The following is a 21,040-nucleotide window of genomic DNA, read 5'->3' as shown; positions in this document are numbered from 1 at the left end:
TACAAGCTTGGCACACCTGTATTTGCGGAGTTTCTCCCATTCTTCTCTGTAGATCCTCTCAAGCTCTGTCAGATTGAATGGGGAGCTTCGCTGCACAGCTATTTTCAGGTCTCTCCAGAGATGTTCGATCGGGTTCAAGTCCGCTCTCTGGCTGGGCCACTCAAGGACATTCAGAGACTTGTTCCTGAAGCCACTCTTGCGTTGTCTTGGCTGTGTGCTTCGGGTTGTTGTCCTGTTGGGAGGTGAACCTTTGCCCCAGTCTGAGGTCCTGAGCACTCTGGAGCAGATTTTCATCAAAGATCTCTCTGTACTTTGCTCTGTACATCCTTTCCTTTATCATGACTAGTCTCCCAATCCCTGCCGCTGAAAAACATCTCCACAGCATGATGCTGCCACCATAGGGATGGTATTGGCCAGGTAATGATCGGTGCCTGGTTTCCTCCAGACGGGACGCTTGTCAATCAGGCCAAAGAGTTCAATCTTGGTTTCATCAGACCCGAGAATCTTGTTTCGCATGGTCTGAGAGTCCTTTAGGTGCCTTTTGGTAAACTTCAAGCGGGCTCTCATGCCTTTTACTGAGGAGTGTCTTCCGTCTGGCCACTCTACTATAAAGGCCTGATTGATGGAGTGCTGCAGAGATGGTTGTCCTTCTGGAAGGTTCTCCCATCTCGGCAGAGGAAATCTGGCGCATGGTCACTTCCCTGACCAAGGCCCTTCTCCCCCAATTTCTCATTTTGGCTGGGCGGCCAGCTCAAAGAAGAGTCTTGGTGGTTCCAAACTTCTTCCATTTAAGAACGATGGAGGCCACTGTGTTCTTGGGGACCTTCAATGCTGCAGAAATGTTTTGGTACCCATCCCCAGATCTGTGCCTCGACACAATCCTTTCTCTGCGCTCTATGGAAAATTCCTTCGACTTGATGGCTTGGTTGTTGTTCTGACATGCACTGTCAACTGTAGGAACTTAGAAAGACAGGTGTGTGCCTTTCCAAACCATGTCTAATTAATTGAATTTACCACAATTGGACTCCAATCAAGATGTAGAAACATCTCAAGGATGATCAATGGAAACAGGATGCACCTGAGCTCAATTTCGAGTCTCATAGCAAAGGGTCTGAATACTTATGTGGATAGGGTATTTATGCTTTACATTTTTTATAATTCGCTTTGTCATTATGGGGTAGATCGATGAGGGCAAAAAATATTTTTATCAGTTTTAGAATACGGCTGTAACGTAACAATATGTGGAAAAAGTGAAGGGGTCTGAATACTTTCCGAAGGCACTGTATGTGGTGCCGGACCAGGGTTTATATATATGGCACCTGAGTTTCCATTCTGAAGATGTAGTGCCGGACATTTAACCGGCAGCATTTTAATTTAATTCATATATACTGTATAGTGAGTACAGTGAGCTTCCAGATGGCATCCCTAGCCGCATCCTCAGAGCATGCGCAGACCAGCTGGCTTGTGTGTTTACGGACATATTCAGTCAATCCCTATCCCAGTCTGCTGTTCCCACATGCTTCAAGAGGACCACCATTGTTCCTGTTCCCAAGAAAGCTAAGGTAACTGAGCTAAATGACTATCGCCCCATAGCACTCACTTCGGTCATCATGGAGTGCTTTGAGAGATTAGTCAAGGATCATATCACCTCCACCCTACCTGACACCCTAGACCCACTCCAATTTGCTTACCGCACCAATAGGCTCACAGACGACGCAAACACAATCACTCTGCACACTGCCCTAACCCATCTGGACAAGAGGAATACCAACAGATGAAGTCGGAAGTTTACATACACTTAGGTTGGAGTCATTAAAACTCGTTTTTTCAACCACTCCAAAATTTCTTGTTAACTTCTTGGTGACAGGGAGCAGTATTCAGAAATTCAGATGAATAACATGCCCGAATTAAACTGCCTGCTACTTGGGCCCAGAATGTAGGATATGCAGAATCTTTAAAATGGGATATAATAATTAGATGTTTGAGACATTTGAATTATGAGATTTGTTGTTTTTAATTTGTCGCCCTGCTATTTCACTGGCTGTTGAATAGTGTGTACCGCGGGTGGGACGCTAGCGTTTTTGCAACGCTATGGCGTGCATGCACCCGGCCTGCCACAGGAGTCGCTACAAAATTACGTTCCAGGATATGACCACAATGTTATTTTAGTTCCTTCATAAGTCATGATAACGTTATTGTGAAACGTGCCTTCTACGTAGCTGTGGTGTCCGCTGACAACTTACGTCCCAAGTCTTTACAGGATGTAGAAATGTGGTGTATTTTAAACAGTTAAATATGTGTATTTTTAGGTCAATCTCATAACGTTGCTAAACGTCCGAAAGTACGTCGAGAGCCCCATAAAATGCCGTTTCTGGTAACGTAACTCGTCAGTGGGTACCTATAGTACCAATAAGGCACGTAACAGTGTGATGGGACAAGGACATCCCGGACGACGCTGGGCCAATTGTGCATCACCTCATGGGTCTCCCGGTCGCGGCTGGCTGCGACAGACAGGTATCGAACCAGCATCTGAAGCAACGCAGCTTGCACTGCAGTATCTTAGACCACTGCGCCACTCGGGAGGCCCCTTAAGACACGTAATTTAATCTACCCTGAACATATACACAGTATCCTGTCGGTTGGTGTCCACTGACGAAATATGCAAAATTCCAGAAAATTCTCTTTTTTTTTTACTTAAACTGTTTCACAACAGATTCGTAAACAAAATCACAGCAATAAGCTCACAAAATAACAAGTCAGTAAAAACATGAACACTGCACTCCAATCAAGAACTGTAAAACTGCTTAAAGCTAAAAGTGAATAACTATGTTATGTTTATTCAGTTGCTGCTGCTCCATCCTCATCCACTGTCGCTTCCTCGACCTGCTCCTGGAAGTCACAATAACAGATATTGGTTATTATTTTCCATAAACTAATGCCGGTTTAACATCGACTCCCTACTACATTCCTTTCATACTAGCACAATCATTTACCAATACTGACCGACTGGATTAAAGTGAAGCAAAAAAATTTAAAAAACAATCTGTTATTTTTAATCATACCTTTCTCTTACTCTTGAGCCGAGCTGGTGCATGTTTGAGAGCGTCTGCTATTTTGTCATCTACCTCTTGGCAGGTAGCCTTGGGGTGTGCTTTCAGGGACGCTCCTATGTTGTGAAAAATAATTGAAATGGTACATTCCATGTCATATCATTACTTTTGTCCCTCATAGGCAGTTTTGGCCATGAGACCCCTCTCCTTCACTTTTCCTTTGTCCTCTCGCCAATCTTAACAGGTGGTAGGATTTCACATTTAGTTTGTAACTGCCTTTTTACTGATTTAATTCATTTGAAATGTTAATAAATACACATTTGACTTACCATCACTTGACCAATAATACTATCTACTAAATAATAATAAATAACAATCTAAACTTGTGCATTTACTTACTTGTGACAGCATCATAGATTGATAGCTCATTAAAGGCCCTCTTCCCCTTCCTGCCCTTCAAGGAGTAGCCTGTCCACAGCCCCTCTGTTCCAATTTTTCTCATCATTCGTCTGATTCCTGAGCCCAGGTCCAGGCCACAGCAGAGGGTCAGGTATCGGATCTGAATTTTTTTTAAACTATATTTAAAAAAATCCCACTCATTTGTGTGTTCCTCAGCTAAAACAGCTGGCCATAAAGTTCTGATTGATAGTAATGAGAAATCATTTTTGTAGTGTATCATGTAATCATGGGCTAAAACTTGTGTAAACAGGCAGAGGGCTAATTGTTTCTTCTTAAGATAAGTTAAGTGTTAATTGGGAAATCAATCCAAACACTAAATAGGCATATGGCATATATGACAACTGCATTTCGTTGACATTAAGATATTTAGATTCAATAATATTGCAGGTTGCAATCTTCTCTCAAATCTGGACGCATTCAAGTGGCTCTTGATAAACAGCTAACTTATTTTTGTCAATTGCTGTTAAAATACTTGATGTAGACTTCCCATTTTTTACAAACAGATACATTTTAAATGGCCATCCTTACCATTTTCTTTCGATAGTGGGAGTCTAAGTGTTTCACAGATATCCTTCAGTTCCTCATTTGTTTCTGCAGGGTTTTGCAGCATTTCAAGTTGCCCCAAGGATTCCGACTCCTTTGGCTGCCGGGCCTCTATAACTTGGTTCAGAACAGTCTTGAACTCTGTACGGATCATCTCCAGTGTCACCATTATCCTCATCTCCACTGCTTGAAGATCTGCAAAATAATAAAAGACTCAACAGTTTAGCTGCAAGCAGCGTGATGAAAGAAGCCATGAGTACCAGGCAGGACATGTATCAAGGCCATGTGAAATACTTCGATCAAAATATCCACCCTTCATATATATTAGTAGTATTGATAACCATATAGCTGCTGACAGCCATACAATTTGGAATTGATGTTGATAATACAAGAGAAGCAACATTTTGTAACATATAGGCTAACATAATATACCTTTAATGTATCCAGCGAGCATCTCAGAAGCCACATGCTCATCAAGAAGGGATGGCAGCTCTTGGTCTAAAATATAAGTATAAAAATTATGCTGTTATTTAAACTTTCTACATTTACGACTTCAAGATCTGTAAGGGCTGTCTGAAGAGAGAGTGGACCAAAACACAGCGGCGTTAGTGTTCATCATATTTAATTATAAAATGGAACACTACACAAATACAAAATAAGAACCTGACAGCCAACAGTCCTGTCAGGTGAAACACTGAACAGAAACAATTACCCACAAAACCCCAACGGAAAAACATGCACTTATGTGTGACTCCCAATCAACCACAACGAACTTCAGCTGTGCCTGATTGGGAGCCACACACACACGGCCCAAAACAAAGAAATACAAAAACATAGAAAAAGAACACAGAACGCCCACCCAGTGTAACACCCTGGCCTAACCAAAATAAAGAACAAAAAACCCCTCTCTATGGCCAGGGCGTTACAAGATCAATATCTTGATGGCTAAAAAAAACTGATTCTGATGCTCTGTCTTGACCAGCTTCTTCCTGGCTACCACTTGGACTAACTGAGAAAACAGAAGGAAAAAAATTAAGACATACTTTGCATGCTTTTGAAACTGGCACAGAACCAAAAGTGAAAGGATGTCAGTCAGGAGCTCAGTGGGAAGGTTAATGAATCGCAACAAAAATAAATGGTAAGCATATTTTTTTTGTTTTAAATAATGCTTTTAGTTTGATGGCAAATACATACAGATATTTACAAACATGGCATCACACTTGTGTTTTACCCAAGAAGAATATGGTGATTTCACTACTGTTGTAAATACAAGTTTCACCCATACACAGCACCACAAGTATTTGGAAAGTTTTAACAGTATGCACAAAGTAGAAATAAGACTTGAAATAACCTAATATGCAAAAATGTGATGGTAATTGTATTCTATTGAGTGGCTTTAAAAGGTTTGTAAAGCTATAATACTTCATACAATTCAATTGTTTACCCTAACAAACTACAACCAGACACATACTGTCGCTCTGGCTTGAGGTGGCACATGGCCTCAAGTCCTCTGCATCTGCAACTTCAGAGAATATCACAGATGTCAAACCGTTACCACATTTACAGTACACACTTAACAGATTTCCCTGTTCATCCCATACAGTTGGTGGGAACAGAACTTTTAGAAAGTAGGCTTGTTTATCAGACTTGAAACATTATGTACCTTGAACCTTGAAGTTGCTAATAAAAGAAAATAAAGAACTGTTACACTTTGGTAATGTGACTAATAATCAAGTATGTCAAGATCAGATGGGTGTGATAATTTCTTGTCATATCAACTGTCATTAGGTTATGATTTCATGCCGTCTCAATTTAAGACTAGTACTTGCATTAACTGTAAGATTTTCTTCACCCACATACTTGAATGTGTGTCAAACTTCCCATGAACTTGCTGATTATACATTTAATGACCTGGTAGCCTAATGCAGGATCCTACCACTAGGGGCTGGTGGAAGCTGGGGCACTGGAAGCTGGGCTTGTCTGGGTTCATTTGTCTTTTTCTGGAGTGCTTCACTTCCATCATCATCTTCCGAAGCACAATACAAAAAATTGGAATTTATTTAATCTACTTCCTGATGCATGTAATACAAACAATGGAATAAGAGTAGTCAAGAAATCCTCACCAGGTGGCTCCACACAGAATCTGATTGGTTTAGTCACCGCCCTCTTCGCTGTTTCCTTGTCAGATTCAACATTGGAGGTGTCAACCCCCCGTTTGGCTCGTTGCTCCGCCACAGAGTAATTGTCTGTACATGCAATAAACATAGTCATAAATACTTTCCTATTAACACTGGCAAAACAGGGTATTGAGTATTTGTAATTCACATAGTAATACTTTCAACAAATAAATATAGTACTTAAGAGGGGGAAGTTCCTGACTCTACTGACCAGGAGTGGGTTGCACCAGTTTGACACAAATAAGGTGTAAGAGATAAGTTGGGCCTACCTACGCCCGACATAATGATTTAGAAAATTGAACAAGATGTGACATGAAACACTTACCTTGGAAACTAGTTATAGATTTATACTATACGTCTACTCCACATTACACTTCATTTTTACACCCTGGCGTAGCAAAAGCTATTACTTACAACCAGGTGGTTTACGCCTGGCTTAGAACATATTCTACGTTGGAACTAGCCTTACGTATAGGAGTGTGTTCAACTGATGCAACTTTCTCCAGAGCCACACAACCATGAATACATTGCAATATAAACGGGAGTGGATGGATACAGTAAAATATTATTTTACCAGTGGATGAAAAGATGGAAATTCTGTACTTCTCCCATAATATTTTGTCAGGCCGGTCTCCTCTCTTAATCACTGTTGCGCTGGCATTTCTTGGCCAGTAGCAACACAGAACCTGCAAGATATGAGACACTGCTTAAAGTTAACTATTTATCCATCCCTTTGCCTGAAAAGGGTAAACCATTTAACTGATCAACTTACCCCATCTCTCTTCTCCACCCACTGCTCTGGTACAACTTCAACAGTGTTCTCTTTTACAAAATGTACAACATAACGCTGTGTGCCCTGTGCAGAACAACAAAACACCAATTCCACACTGTTCAGTCTCTTGATTTACCAGCCAAGATAGTTTGCAAAACTAATACAGCTTGTGAACTTGGCTGTAGCTAAATGGGGCTTGCTACAGGCTGTGCAAGATGGTAAGCACAACACGAGTGCCATGGTCCTCAAGTATAGTATCTTGCTTAACAAGACTGCTCTTTTCAATGAGATGCATTTGTGTGCTCCTCGTAGTGGTGCAGAAAGTCCAATACAGTCTTGAGTCACAAGGACTCAGCGTGTAAGATTCCAGATGCTGAAACACCCTGCAGAGGTAAGTATCAGAGGCATCTTCTTGGCTCACTACCTCACAGCATGACCTATCATTAAGTATGTAGGCATTGTTTGGCCGTCTCATTTTGATGACCTGTTGGCGGGGAGAAGCTCTAACTCTGCGTTCTTGCACTCTTTTACAAATTTGCACAAGTGGCCGCCTCCCTGAACGGACCATCTTCTTTAGTTGTTGCAAGTAGTTCTCAAACTTGAAAGCGCTACAGTTGTCAAGGCAGCCATGTTCTTCAGCATCAGCAGTGAGGTGTAGAAGGGAGTGAACATTATACACGAGAAATGTGTCTCCATACAAAACCCTTCCCTGCTCCACAAAGAAGTTCAGTAAAGCATGAGCATAGGCACTGTGGAATGAAGAAAGTTGAGGAGAAACCAAAATGCACATGGCAACACTGAAGGCCATGAAGTGTGTGTACTGTTCTTTAGACAATATTCTTCTCAGCACTACTTTCCCAGTATAGAGTAGAAACTGTCTGAATTCTGTCGCCTTCCAATGGTCAAGGTCATCCAATCCCCGTGGTTTGCAAGCAAAGCAGTCTGGAATTTAATCCTTTAGTCGGTTTAGTTGTTGACTTACCTCCTTGACTTGCACCAACGACAACCTGGCCCCCGTCTTTCCCCTAGTCCACATCATCAAGAGCTTCTGGGTTACTCCGAGGCAACAAAGGTGCATATAGTCAATTGGGAATGACTTCACCATATCAATGGGGAGGATGCAAAAAGGAAAGGTTTTCCCTTCATGGTGATGTTCTGGCTGTACCAATTCCCTAAAGGATTTGTCAGTTCTGAGACACAGGTTTTTTACCTGCGGGTACGTCATCCTCCCATCATACCTGCCTTTTTGTGTGCAACTGCCACAGCCATAGTAGCCAGAAAACATCTTTATGCATTTTACCATAGCTTTTGCAGGTGCATCACATGTTACAGAACAAACCTTCATTTGGAGTGTTGTGTCTCCCCACTTCAAGCCGGTCTGCATCAACTCTTTAAGCTCCAGCAAAGTGTCATTGAGGAATTCCTGGGAGCTTGGTTTCGATGATGCCATTGCAAGTAACAGAGGAAACACTGTGGGTGGTGATAGATTGATGGAGCACACAAGTGGCCATAACGACATATTAGTCCTTTTGAACAAAGGGAGACCATCTAGATTAAGGGATATTACTAAAACATTCAAATCTCCAACAACAGATTGAGGATAGATGCTTAGATGTTTCACTAACTCCACCTTCACTTTAAACCTGACAAACTCCACATTAGACTTGACTTCAACAAAAACATTGGTCTTTTCTAGGAGAGTTTTAGCAGTGGAAGGCAAATCTGGGTGACCATTAGACTGCAGCATCTTCAGAAGTGCATCAACAGCATTGTGTTTCACTTGGAAATCACTTATTCAGGTTGCCAGGTCCTCTCTGAAGGTAGAAACTTTTTCAGCATCTTCAAAGTCAGAGTCAGTTGTCTCCTGAATTGCACAACCAGCATTGGCTTCAGTCTCTGAATCTATGTTACTGTGTGATGGCAGTCTTGGCTTAGTACCACCTACTACCTCATGTTCATACATTTACATTTACATTACATTTAAGTCATTTAGCAGATGCTCTTATCCAGAGCGACTTACAAATTGGTGCATTCACCTTATGATATCCAGTGGAACAACCACTTTACAATAGTGCATCTAAATCTTTTAAGGGGGGGGGGGGGGTTAGAAGGATTACTTTATCCTATCCTAGGTATTCCTTAAAGAGGTGGGGTTTCAGGTGTCTCCGGAAGGTGGTGATTGACTCCGCTGTCCTGGCGTCGTGAGGGAGCTTGTTCCACCATTGGGGTGCCAGAGCAGCGAACAGTTTTGACTGGGCTGAGCGGGAACTGTGCTTCCTCAGAGGTAGGGGGGCCAGCAGGCCAGAGGTGGATGAACGCAGTGCCCTTGTTTGGGTGTAGGGCCTGATCAGAGCCTGAAGGTATGGAGATGCCCTTCCCTTCACAGCTCCGTAGGCAATCACCATGGTCTTGTAGCGGATACGAGCTTCAACTGGAAGCCAGTGGAGAGAGCGGAGGAGCGGGGTGACGTGAGAGAACTTGGGAAGGTTGAACACCAGATGGGCTGCGGCGTTCTGGATGAGTTGTAGGGGTTTAATGGCACAGGCAGGGAGCCCAGCCAACAGCGAGTTGCAGTAATCCAGACGGGAGATGACAAGTGCCTGGATTAGGACCTGCGCCGCTTCCTGTGTGAGGCAGGGTCGTACTCTGCGAATGTTGTAGAGCATGAACCTACAGGATCGGGTCACCGCCTTGATGTTAGTGGAGAACGACAGGGTGTTGTCCAGGATCACGCCAAGGTTCTTAGCACTCTGGGAGGAGGACACAAGGGAGTTGTCAACCGTGATGGCAAGATCATGGAACGGGCAGTCCTTCCCCGGGAGGAAGAGCAGCTCCGTCTTGCCGAGGTTCAGCTTGAGGTGGTGATCCGTCATCCACACTGATATGTCTGACAGACATGCAGAGATGCGATTCGCCGCCTGGTTATCAGAAGGGGGAAAGGAGAAGATTAATTGTGTGTCGTCTGCATAGCAATGATACGAGAGACCATGTGAGGATATGACAGAGCCAAGTGACTTGGTGTATAGCGAGAATAGGAGAGGGCCTAGAACAGAGCCCTGGGGGACACCAGTGGTGAGAGCGCATGGTGCGGAGACAGATTCTCGCCACGCCACCTGGTAGAAGCAACCTGTCAGGTAGGACGCAATCCAAGCGTGGGCCGCGCCGGAGATGCCCAACTCAGAGAGGGTGGAGAGGAGGATCTGATGGTTCACAGTATCAAAGGCAGCAGATAGGTCTAGAAGGATGAGAGCAGAGGAGAGAGAGTTAGCTTTAGCAGTGCGGAGAGCCTCCGTGACACAGAGAAGAGCAGTCTCAGTTGAATGCCCAGTCTTGAAACCTGACTGATTAGGATCAAGAAGGTCATTCTGAGAGAGATAGCAGGAGAGCTGGCCAAGGACGGCACGTTCAAGATGTTCACCATCTGACTCTTCCTCAGCGTGTGTTGGCAGTCTTGGAGGAGTACCACCTACTGCCTCAAGCTCACCATCTGACTCTTCCTCAGCATGTGTTGGCAGTCTTGGAGGAGTAACTTCCACTGCCTCAACTTCACTATCTGACTCACTTTTTCTGTCAGATTCAGTAGGACTGAATCTGACAGCAAACTGACTCACTCTTCGTGTCAGACTGGCTGATGAGACTAGATCCACTTTCATTGTCATTGTCTTCATTCTCTACCCTTTTTTTCTTAAGGGTGGTTTTCTCCCTTGACAATTTATTTCAGTATTCTCTCTTTCTTGAAGTACTTGACATCCGTGTTACACCAGCGGATTTAACAGTCTGAAAATTTTTTTAAAATGATATTGCAAAGCCTCTACACATATACAGTACAAAATGAAATTGTACTGCCTTACTTGTCCATTTAAAATGAATAACCAGTTAGACAACACATAGGTTTACCTTTTTTGAAGACATTTTCAATCTTCAGAACACTACGTAAAGAAACAGAAAGAACATTAATCTCTACTATGCAAGACGTTATCCATAATATCCATCTTGAATCATAACTTAACTTCTTTTGGATAGGGGTCAGTATTTTCACGGCCGGATAAAAAACGTACCCGATTTAATCTGGTTACTACTCCTGCCCAGAAACTACAATATGCATATAATTAGTAGATTTGGATAGAAAATACTCTAAAGTTTCTAAAACTGTTTGAATGGTGTCTGTGAGTATAACAGAACTCATATGGCAGGCAAAAACCTGAGAAGATTCCATGCAGGAAGTGGAAATCTGATTTGTGGAATCACCTTCAACACTTTGCCTATGAAACACACCGTGAGTTGGGATTCATTTAGCACTTCCTAAGGCTTCCAGTAGATGTCAACAGTCTTTACAAAGTGGTTTGAGTCTTCTCTGGTAAAAACTGACCGAACGAGAGGCCTGGAAAGTTGGTCATAGGGGGAGGGCCATTACTACTATGATGCGGGCGCCCGTGGGTACCCTTTCGTTCCGAAACGTTTAGTAAGACAATGCAATCGTCCGCCTTGAATATTATTGAAGCTCTGATTGAAAAAGGCCCTAAAGATTTATGTTATACAACGTTTGACATGTTTGAACGAACGTAAATATATATTTTTTGCACATTCATGACAAGTCCTGCGCGCCTCGTACATTATGAGGAGCCTTCGGAACGCGCTAACAAGAAGGAGCTATTGGGACATAAATTATTAACTTTTTCGAACAAAACTACATTTGTTGTGGACCTGGGAATCCTGTAAGTGCCTTCTGATGAAGATAATCAAAGGTAAGGGAATATTTACAATAGTATATTTGATTTTAGATGGTTCCAAGATGGCGCTAACCTGTATCGCCTAGCCTATTTTTCTGAGCATAGCACCTCGTTTATTGCAAAGTGTGATTTCCCAGTAAAGTTATTTTTAAATCTGGCAATGTGGTTGCATTCACGAGATGTTAATCTATAATTCTTTGAATGACAATATTACATTTTAACAATGTTTTCTAATAGTAATTTTGTAAATTGTAGCACTGATTCACCGGAAGCATTTCAGGGAAAATATTTTCTGAACGTCACGCGCCGATGTAAAATGCTGTTTTTATATATAAATATGAACTTTATCGAACAAAAAATGCATGTATTGTGTAACATGATGTCCTAGGAGTGTCATCTGATGAAGATTGTCAAAGGTTAGTGCTGCATTTAGCTGTGTTTTGAGTATTTGTGATGCATGCTAGTTGCTTTGAAAATGGCAGTGTGATTATTTCTGGCTTCGTACTCTCCTAACATAATCTAATGTTTTGCTTTTGCTGTAAAGCCTTTTTGAAATCGGACAACGTGGTTCGATTCAGGAGAGGTGTGTCTATAAAATGGTGTAAAATAGTCATATGTTTGAGAAATTGAAGTTATAGCATTTATGAGGTATTTGTATTTCGCGCGACGGGATTCCACTGGCTGTTGACTAGGGTGGGACACAAACGTCCCAGGTTCCCAGAGAGGTTAACGAGAGTCTTATCTTTCAAATGGTGTAAAATAGTCCTATGTTTGAGGACTTTGAATTATGACATTTTGTGGTTTTAAATTTGGCGCTCTGATTTGTCACTGGCTGTTGAATAGTGTGGGACGATTTCGTCCCACGTACCCTAGAGAGGTTAATTAGCTAACTGGCAAGCTTCCTCGCTAGTTAGATAGCCTGACATCATCAAAATGTCTTTATCTGGGGAGCTGGGAGTACACTAACTTACTTGGTTTACATAGTACACACTGGATAACTTACCTTTCGTAAAAACTTCCAAGAGGTGAACTGTGTTCGGTCAGTCGGAGTCGATGGCGTCTTCGCTGTTCAGCTGTGTTGTTTAGTACCGTAGGTGTTTCTTTCTGGCTCCAGCCTCAGTATTGTTAGTTGCCACACCCACTTTGATATTTGCAATGACGGATAATGGCGTAAAAAAGAATATTCAGGATGAACCGTCGTCAGGCCACCACTACTGCTAGCTGCTTTATAATGATTTGTACAAATTATTATTATTGTTATAGGCTACATTCATAAATTAATATAATAAAACAATATTATTTGTAGGTATCGTTCCCTCTTCCATAGGCCTATACTGAGGTCAAAATTACATCATGAATTTCCATACATTTATTAAATCGGTAGAATTATGGAAAAATAAATTGCAGAGGGGAAGAGCTGGATCCACTTCCTTTACTCCAAGCACAAGTATGCTGGCCCCAATATCTTGGGATCTAAAGTACTTATTTAGAACGTAACAAATGTTCCTACACAATTAGAAAGACAACGTTACAAGTGTACCACCACTTGACTTACAGACGACGTTCCAAAATGTATTTCTATTATTCCGATTGTAACGTTATATGAAGACAAAAACCATAGCTCTAATGTAACCTTATGAAATGTTCCTAGGATATCTCCAAAATAACATGATATTCAAAACCTTTCATCGACTACCAAGGAACATTTTTAAAGTTCCCATGATGTCTGTATAGCGACCGGATATTTATAACCTCTATAATACTTATTAGAAACGTTATGAATGTGCCTATAATGTCCCAAACGGGCTATGACATTCAGTACCTCTGGAAGACTTAAGGGGAATGTTACAAATGTCTCAGTTACGTTGCTTGTTACCTGGGTGGCTAAGGTGTATGTAAACTTCCGACATCAACTGTATGTAAGAATGCTGTTCATCGATTACAGCTCAGCATTTAACACCATAGTACCCTCCAAATTCATCATTAAGCTCGAGACCCTGGGTCTCAACCCCGCCCTGTGCAGCTGGGTCCTGGACTTTCTGACGGGCCGCCCCCAGGTGGTGACGATAGGAAACAACATCTCCAACCCGCTGATCCTCAACACTGGAGCCCCACATGGGTGTGTTCTCAGCCCTCTCCTGTACTCCCTGTTCACCCATGACTGCGTGGCCAAGCACGCCTCCAACTCAATCATCAAGTTTGCATACGACACAACAGTAGTAGGCTTGATTACCAATGATGACGAGACAGCCTACAGGGAGGAGGTGAGGGCTCTGTGAGTGTGGTGTCTGGAAAACAACCTCTCACTCAACATCAACAAAACAAAGGAGATGATCATGGAATTCAGGAAACAGCAGAGGGAGCACCCCCCTATCCACATCGATGGGACAGTAGTGGAGAAGGTGGAAAGTTTTAAGTTCCTTGGCATACACATCACGGACAAACTGAAACGGTCCACCTACACAGACAGCGTGGTGAAGAAGGCGCAACAGCGCCTCTTCAACCTCAGGAGGCTGAAGAAATTTGGCTTGACACCGAAAACACTCAAACTTTTACAGATGCACAATCGAGCATCCTGTCGGGCTGTATCACCGCCTGGTACGGCAACTGCTTCGCCCACACCTGTTGCTGACAGGTGTATACAATTCGAGCACACAGCCAATTCGAGCACAAATCTCCATAGAGAAACATTGGCAGTAGAATGGCCTCACTGATGAGCTCAGTGACTTTCAACGTGGTACCGTCATAGGATGCCACCATTTGAACAGGTCAGTTTGAAAAATTTCTGTGGTAGGCCACACAAGCTCACAGAACGGACCACCGAGTGCTGAAGCATGTAGTGTGTAAAAATCGCCTGTCCTTGGTTGCAACACTCACTTTCAAACCGCCTCTGGAAGCAACGTCAGCGCAAGAACTGTTCGTTGGGAGCTTCATGAAATAGCACGTCCAACAGACGAATCTGGGTTTGGCGGATGCCAGGAGAACGCTACCTGCCCCAATGTATAGTGCCAACTATAAAGTATGGTGGAGGAGGAATAATGGTCTGGGGCTGTTTTTTGTGGTTCGGGCTAGGCCCCTTAGTTCCAGTGAAGGGAAATCTTAATGCTACAACATACAATGACATTCTAGACGATTCTGTGCTTCCAACATTGTGGCAACAGTTTAGGGAAGGCCCTTTCCTGTTTCACCATGACAATGCCCCCATGCACAAAGCGAGGTCCATACAGAAATGGTTTCCAAGATCGGAGTGGAAGAACTTGAGTGGCTTGCACAGAGCCCTGACCTCAACCCAATCTAACACCTTTGGGATGAATTAGAACACCGACCTCACTAATGCTATTGTGGCTGAATGGAAGCAAGTCCCTTCAGCAATGTTCCAACATCTAGTGGAAAGCCTTCCCAAAACAGTGTGCCTCTCGAGTGGCGCAGTGTTCTAAGGCACTGCATCACAGTGCTTGAGGCGTCACTACAGACCCGGATTCAATCCCGGACTGTGTCATTGCTGGAGACCCATGAGGTGGCAGGGGAGGGTTTGGCCGGCTGGGATGTCCTTGTCCCATCACACTCTAGCAACAACTGCGGCGGGCTGGGCGCATGCACTCTGACACATTGTACAGTGTTTCCTCTGACACGTTGGTGCGGCTGGCATTTGGGTTAAGGGAGCAGTGTGGGAGGAGGTGAGCAGTGCGGCTTGGCAGGGTCGTGTTTTGTAGGACGCATGGCTCCCGACCTTCGTCTCTCCTGAGTCCATACGGGAGTTGCAGTGATGAGACAGGATTGTAACTACCAATTGGGAAGAAAAGGGGTAAACATTATAAAAGAGGAGACTGTTATAGCAGTAAAGTGGTGACCAACTCCATATTAAAGGCCATGATTTTGGAATTAGATGTTCGAGTAGGTGTCCACATACTTTTGATCATGTAGTGTATGTTTCCAAACACTTCTACATTAATGTGGATGCTACCATGATTACGGAAAGTCCTGAATGAATCATCAATATTGAATAGTGAGAAAATTACAGACACTCAAATATCATACCCCCATGACCTGCTAACCTCTCACCATTATAATAGCAGGGGTTAGCATTTTTGGGGGGGTATGATATTTGTGCGTCACTGTCAGTAGTACGCATTTGCATTCCGAAACGGTATTGTATTTTGAAATTTGTGAAAGGCAAATTCACAGCCACAACTAACCATAGGGGTTCTTAATGTTTTGTATACTCAGTGTATATGCTCATAAACACAACTGCAATTTTCCCACACAACAATGCCAAATTCACAACCCATACCAGTAGAATACGATGTCAAATACAGTATGTTTTACCCATGCACTCTCTCTGTCTGCAGGCATTCGGCCGCCTATCATGAACGGGCCCATGAACCCACGGCCCCTGGTGGCCCTGCTGGACGGGCGTGACTGCACCATAGAGATGCCAATCCTAAAAGACGTGGCCACTGTGGCCTTCTGTGATGCCCAGTCCACCCAGGAGATCCATGAGAAGGTGCTGCCCTGCCTCTCCATGCCAAATTATTATCTGTCTGCTCAGCTTCATTTACATTCTACCTCTCAAGTTAATTCAAAAAAGACTCCCTGGCCTAAAACCAGTATTTGTTGACCATACTATAAGCAAGACCTTGTGCTGCTAAACAAGCTTGTTAACATACCGTAACTAACGATGTCCTAAAAACAATAGCCAGGCTGTTAAGACCATCTCTCTCTCTCTCTCTTTCTCAATACACTTTTAGATTTGTGTATTGTATTGTGAATTGTTAGAAACTACTGAACTGTTGGAGCTAGGAACACAACCATTTCGCTACACCCGCAATAACATCTGCTAAATATGTGTATGTGACCAATACAATTTGATTTGATTTGAAAGATTAGCTACTACTACAAGAGCCCAATGGAGAGCCCATGTCAGGGCCTTTGGAGTTAATACAGTTTGCTTTGAATTCTGATGACACATTAGTTAAAAGTGGTCTATTTCTATTATTTATTTTTATTTTACATTTTTTCACCTTTATTTAACCAGGTAGGCAAGTTGAGAACAAGTTCAGGTCGACACATATAACAACACAGAGTTACACATGGAGTAAAACAAACATACAGTCAATAATGCAGTAGAAAAAGAAGTCTACATACAATGTGAGCAAATGAGGTGAGATAAGGGTGGTAAAGGCAATAAATAGGCCATGGTGGCGAAGTAAATACAATGTAGCAATTAAAACACTGGAATGGTAGATTTGACAGTAGATGAGTGTGCAAAGTAGAAATACTGGGGTGCAAAGGAGCAAAATCAATAAATAAATAAATACAGTAGGGGAAGAGGTAGTTGTTTGGGCTATTTATAGATGGGCTATGTACAGGTGCAGTGATCTGTGAGCTGCTCTGACAGCTGGTGCTTAAAGCTAGTGAGGGAGATAAGTGTTTCCAGTTTCAGAGATTTTTGTAGTTCGTTCCAGTCATTGGCAGCAGAGAACTGGAAGGAGAGTCGGCCAAAGGAGGAATTGGCTTTGGGGGTGACAAGTGAGATATACCTGCTGGAACGCATGCTACGGCTGGGTGCAGCTATGGTGATCAGCGAGCAGAGATAAGGCGGGACTTTACCTCTTGTAGATGACCTGGAGCCAGCGGGTTTGGCGACGAGTACGAAGCGAGGGTCAGCCAACGAGAGCGTACAGGTCGCAGTGGTTGGTAGTATATGGGACTTTGGTGACAAAACGGATGGCACTGTGATAGACTGCATCCAATTTGTTGAGTAGGGTGTTGGAGGCTATTTTGTAAATGACATCGCCAAAGTCGAGGATAGGTAAGATGGTCAGTTATACGAGGGTATGTTTGGCAGCATGAGTGAAGGATGCTTTGTTGCTAAATAAGAAGCCAATTCTAGATTTAGATTGGAGATGGAGATGTTTTATGTGAGTCTGGAAGGAGAGTTTACAGTCTAACCAGACACCTAGGTATTTGTAGTTGTCCACATATTCTAAGTCAGAACCGTCCAGAGTAGTGATGCTGGACGGGCGGGCATTTGCAGGCAGCGATCGGTTGAAGAGCATTAATTTAGTTTTACTTGTATTTAAGAGCAGTTGTAGGCCACGGAAGGAGAGTTGTATGGCATTGAAGCTCGCCTGGAGGGTTGTTAACCTGTTAGGGCTAGGGGGCAGTATTGACACGGCTGGATAAAAAACATACCCGATTTAATCTGGTTACCACTCCTACCCAGTAACTAGAATATGCATATAATTATTACATATGGATAGAAAACACCCTAAAGTTTCTAAAACTGTTTGAATGGTGTCTGTGAGTATAACAGAACTCAAATGGCAGGTCAAAACTTGAGAGATTCCTTTACAGGAAGTCGCCTGTCTGACCATTTCTTGAACTTCTTTTCCATCTCTATCTTTTACTAAGGATCTCTGCTCTAACGTGACACTTCCCACGTCGTCCATAGGCGCTCAGAGCCCGGGAAAAAACAGAATGTCGTCATTCCAGCCCCAGGCTGAAACACATTATCGCCTTTCTCAAGTGGCCGATCAAGGGACTCTGGGTTTATGCGCGTGACCCGACCGCCCCCGCCTTTGTGATTTTTTTCCTCTGTTTGCCGAAAAGGAGATTCCCTGTCGGAATATTATCGCTTTTCTACGAGAAAAATGGCGTAAAAATTGATTTTAAACAGCGGTTGACATGCTTCGAAGTACGGTAATGGAATATTTAGAATTTTATTGTCACGAATTGCGCCATGCGCGCGACACTTCTTTACCATTTCGGATAGTGTCTGGAACGCACGAACAAAACGCCGCTATTCGGATATAACGATGGATTATTTTGGACCAAACCAACATTTGTTATTGAAGTAGCAGTCCTGGGTGTGCATTCTGACGAAGACAACAAAAGGTAATCAAACTTTTATAATACTAAATATGATTATGGTGAGTGCTAAACTTGCCGGGTGTCTAAATAGCGAGCCCGTGATGCCTGGGCTATGTACTTAGAATATTGCAAAATGTGCTTTCACCAAAAAGCTATTTTAAAATCGGACATATCGAGTGCATAGAGGAGGTCTGTATCTATAATTCTTAAAATAATTGTTATGCTTTTTGTGAACGTTTATCGTGAGTAATTTAGTAAAATGTTAGCGAATTCCCCGGAAGTTTGCGGGGGGTATGCTAGTTCTGAACGTCACATGCTAATGTAAAAAGCTGGTTTTTGATATAAATGTGAACTTGATTGAACAAAACATGCATGTATTGTATAACAATGTCCTAGGGTTGTCATCTGATGAAGATCATCAAAGGTGAGTGCTGCATTTAGCTGTCTTCTGGGTTTTGGTGACATTATATGCTGGCTTGAAAAATGGGTGTCTGATTATTTCTGGCTTGGTACTCTGCTGACATAATCTAATGTTTTGCTTTTGTTGTAAAGCCTTTTTGAAATCGGACAGTGTGGTTAGATAAAGGAGAGTCTTATCTTTAAAATGCTGTGAAATAGTCATATGTTTGAAGAATTGGAATATTCCATTACCGTACTTCGAAGCATGTCAACCGCTGTTTAAAATCCATTTTTATGCCATTTTTCTCGTAAAAAAGCGATAAAATTCCGACCGGGAATCTGCGTTTTTGTAAACAGACGAAAGAAAATAAAGCATGGGGTTGACTCGGGCACGAGCCTGAGTCTCACAGTACTGTTACCAGACACTATCCAAACGCGCTACTTTTTTTCAGCCAGAGCCTGCAAAGCCACGATTCAGCTTTTTACCGCCTTCTGAGACCCTATGGCAGCCGTAGGAAGTGTCACGGGACAGCTAAGATCCTCACTCTTCAATAAACAGAGACAAGAAGAACGACACCTTGTCAGACAGGCCACTTCCTGCCTGAAACCTTGTCAGGTTTTTGCCTGCCAAATGAGTTCTGTTATACTCACAGACACCATTCAAACAGTTTTAGAAACTTTAGGGTGTTTTCTATCCATATGTAATAAGTATATGCATATTCTAGTTACTGGGTAGGAGTGGTAACCAGATTAAATCGGGCACGTTTTTTATCCAGCCGTGAAAATACTGCCCCCTAGCCATAACAGGTTAACCGAGTGATCATAAGGGTCCAGTGAGTAGTGAGGTTGGTTGTGGTCACGGCGATTCAGACAGCTAGCCGAGCCATGGGTAGCAAGCTAGCAGAAGATGGAGGTCTGTTTTTAGCCACCCCGTGTGTTTCCGTCGGTAGATTAGTGGGTTCCGTGTGGTAGAGCGGACCAATCCAATTGTCAAAATAGTTATAGTTATAGTGGCCCAAGAAGATTGTTCGATAGACCTGTTCAGATAGCAGCCGATATGCTCAAGACAGCTAACAATTAGCGGGCCGCAGTTAGCAGATGGGTGTTCAGGTTACGTTGCGATGGAGGGGCCAGTTGAATAACTCCCTCGGGCAGATAACGTCGGAATTCCAGTCGTGAAGGCCCGGTGGGGCTCCGCATCGGCAGTAAAACGGGTCCGGATAGGTGATTGTAGCCCAGGAGTGGCTGATGGAACTCTTCAGCTGGCTAGCTCCAGGATAATTGGTGTTTGCTCCGGAATTGACATTAGTCAATAGTCACTCAGATAGCAGCTAGTTAGCTGCAAGATCCAGGTGTAAATGTCCAGAGCTTGCGGTAGAAATTCGGGGATATGGAGAGAAAATAGGTCCGGTATGCTCTGGTCTGAGTCGCGTTGTACAAAACTGGCGATAGCTTTACGAGGTGAATAATACTTTTGAAAAAAGATTAAAAATAAAAAAACAGATCAGCACCACATTTGGTGAGGCGGGTTGCAGGAGTGTTTTGAAGTTGAGTTTCTAGAAAAAAATATACAAAAAGACATGCGAAGAAATAGACAAAAAGACATACACACGGGACAAGACGAGGACAAAGGATGTCTGACTGCTACGCCATCTTGGAAACCTTGAAGAAGCTATAGAAATACAATATAAACGCAATAGAAGCGTTGTTTCTTGAACTATTGTCTCGTGTGTCTTTAGAGGACTGTTTCACTTTGATGTCCTTTTTCTTCTGTCCTTATTTTGTCTTTCTTTTCTTCTGTTAAATAGATATTCTTTGTTATTCTTTGTTAACCAGGAGAGTCCCTAGCAACTGCTTAGCAACTGGTAAACAATTCAGCTAGCTAAGATAACTGTACCATTTTGTGAAGAATAGTTACTTTTTCAAAAGCCTACCTTTGTTTGTTGCTTGTTTTGTCTCCAATTCAGTCTTGCAGTTTTCTTTTGCTTTTTTCCAATGTACTTCACTCTAAAAAAGCATGTACATTTCAATATCTAT

At 42.8% G+C, this 21,040-nt stretch overlaps 1 protein-coding gene across 1 annotated transcript in view; it reads left to right on the top strand.

Moving 5' to 3' along the window:
• Positions 1 to 21,040, top strand: part of LOC106604969 (C-terminal-binding protein 1) — a 49,456-nt gene that overhangs the window by 13,207 nt on the left and 15,209 nt on the right. The window contains exon 2 of the mRNA XM_014200141.3: positions 16,081 to 16,235. Within this exon, the coding sequence (XP_014055616.2) occupies positions 16,081 to 16,235 (155 nt within the window). The remainder of the gene's footprint in view (positions 1 to 16,080; positions 16,236 to 21,040) is intronic.

The sequence above is a fragment of the Salmo salar genome, chromosome 05 (assembly GCF_965601325.2).
Source record: "Salmo salar chromosome 05, fSalSal1, whole genome shotgun sequence".
Taxonomy (NCBI): domain Eukaryota; kingdom Metazoa; phylum Chordata; class Actinopteri; order Salmoniformes; family Salmonidae; genus Salmo; species Salmo salar.
The sequence above is the reverse complement of the archived record's forward strand: the minus strand, read 5'-3'. Positions and strand labels throughout refer to the sequence as shown.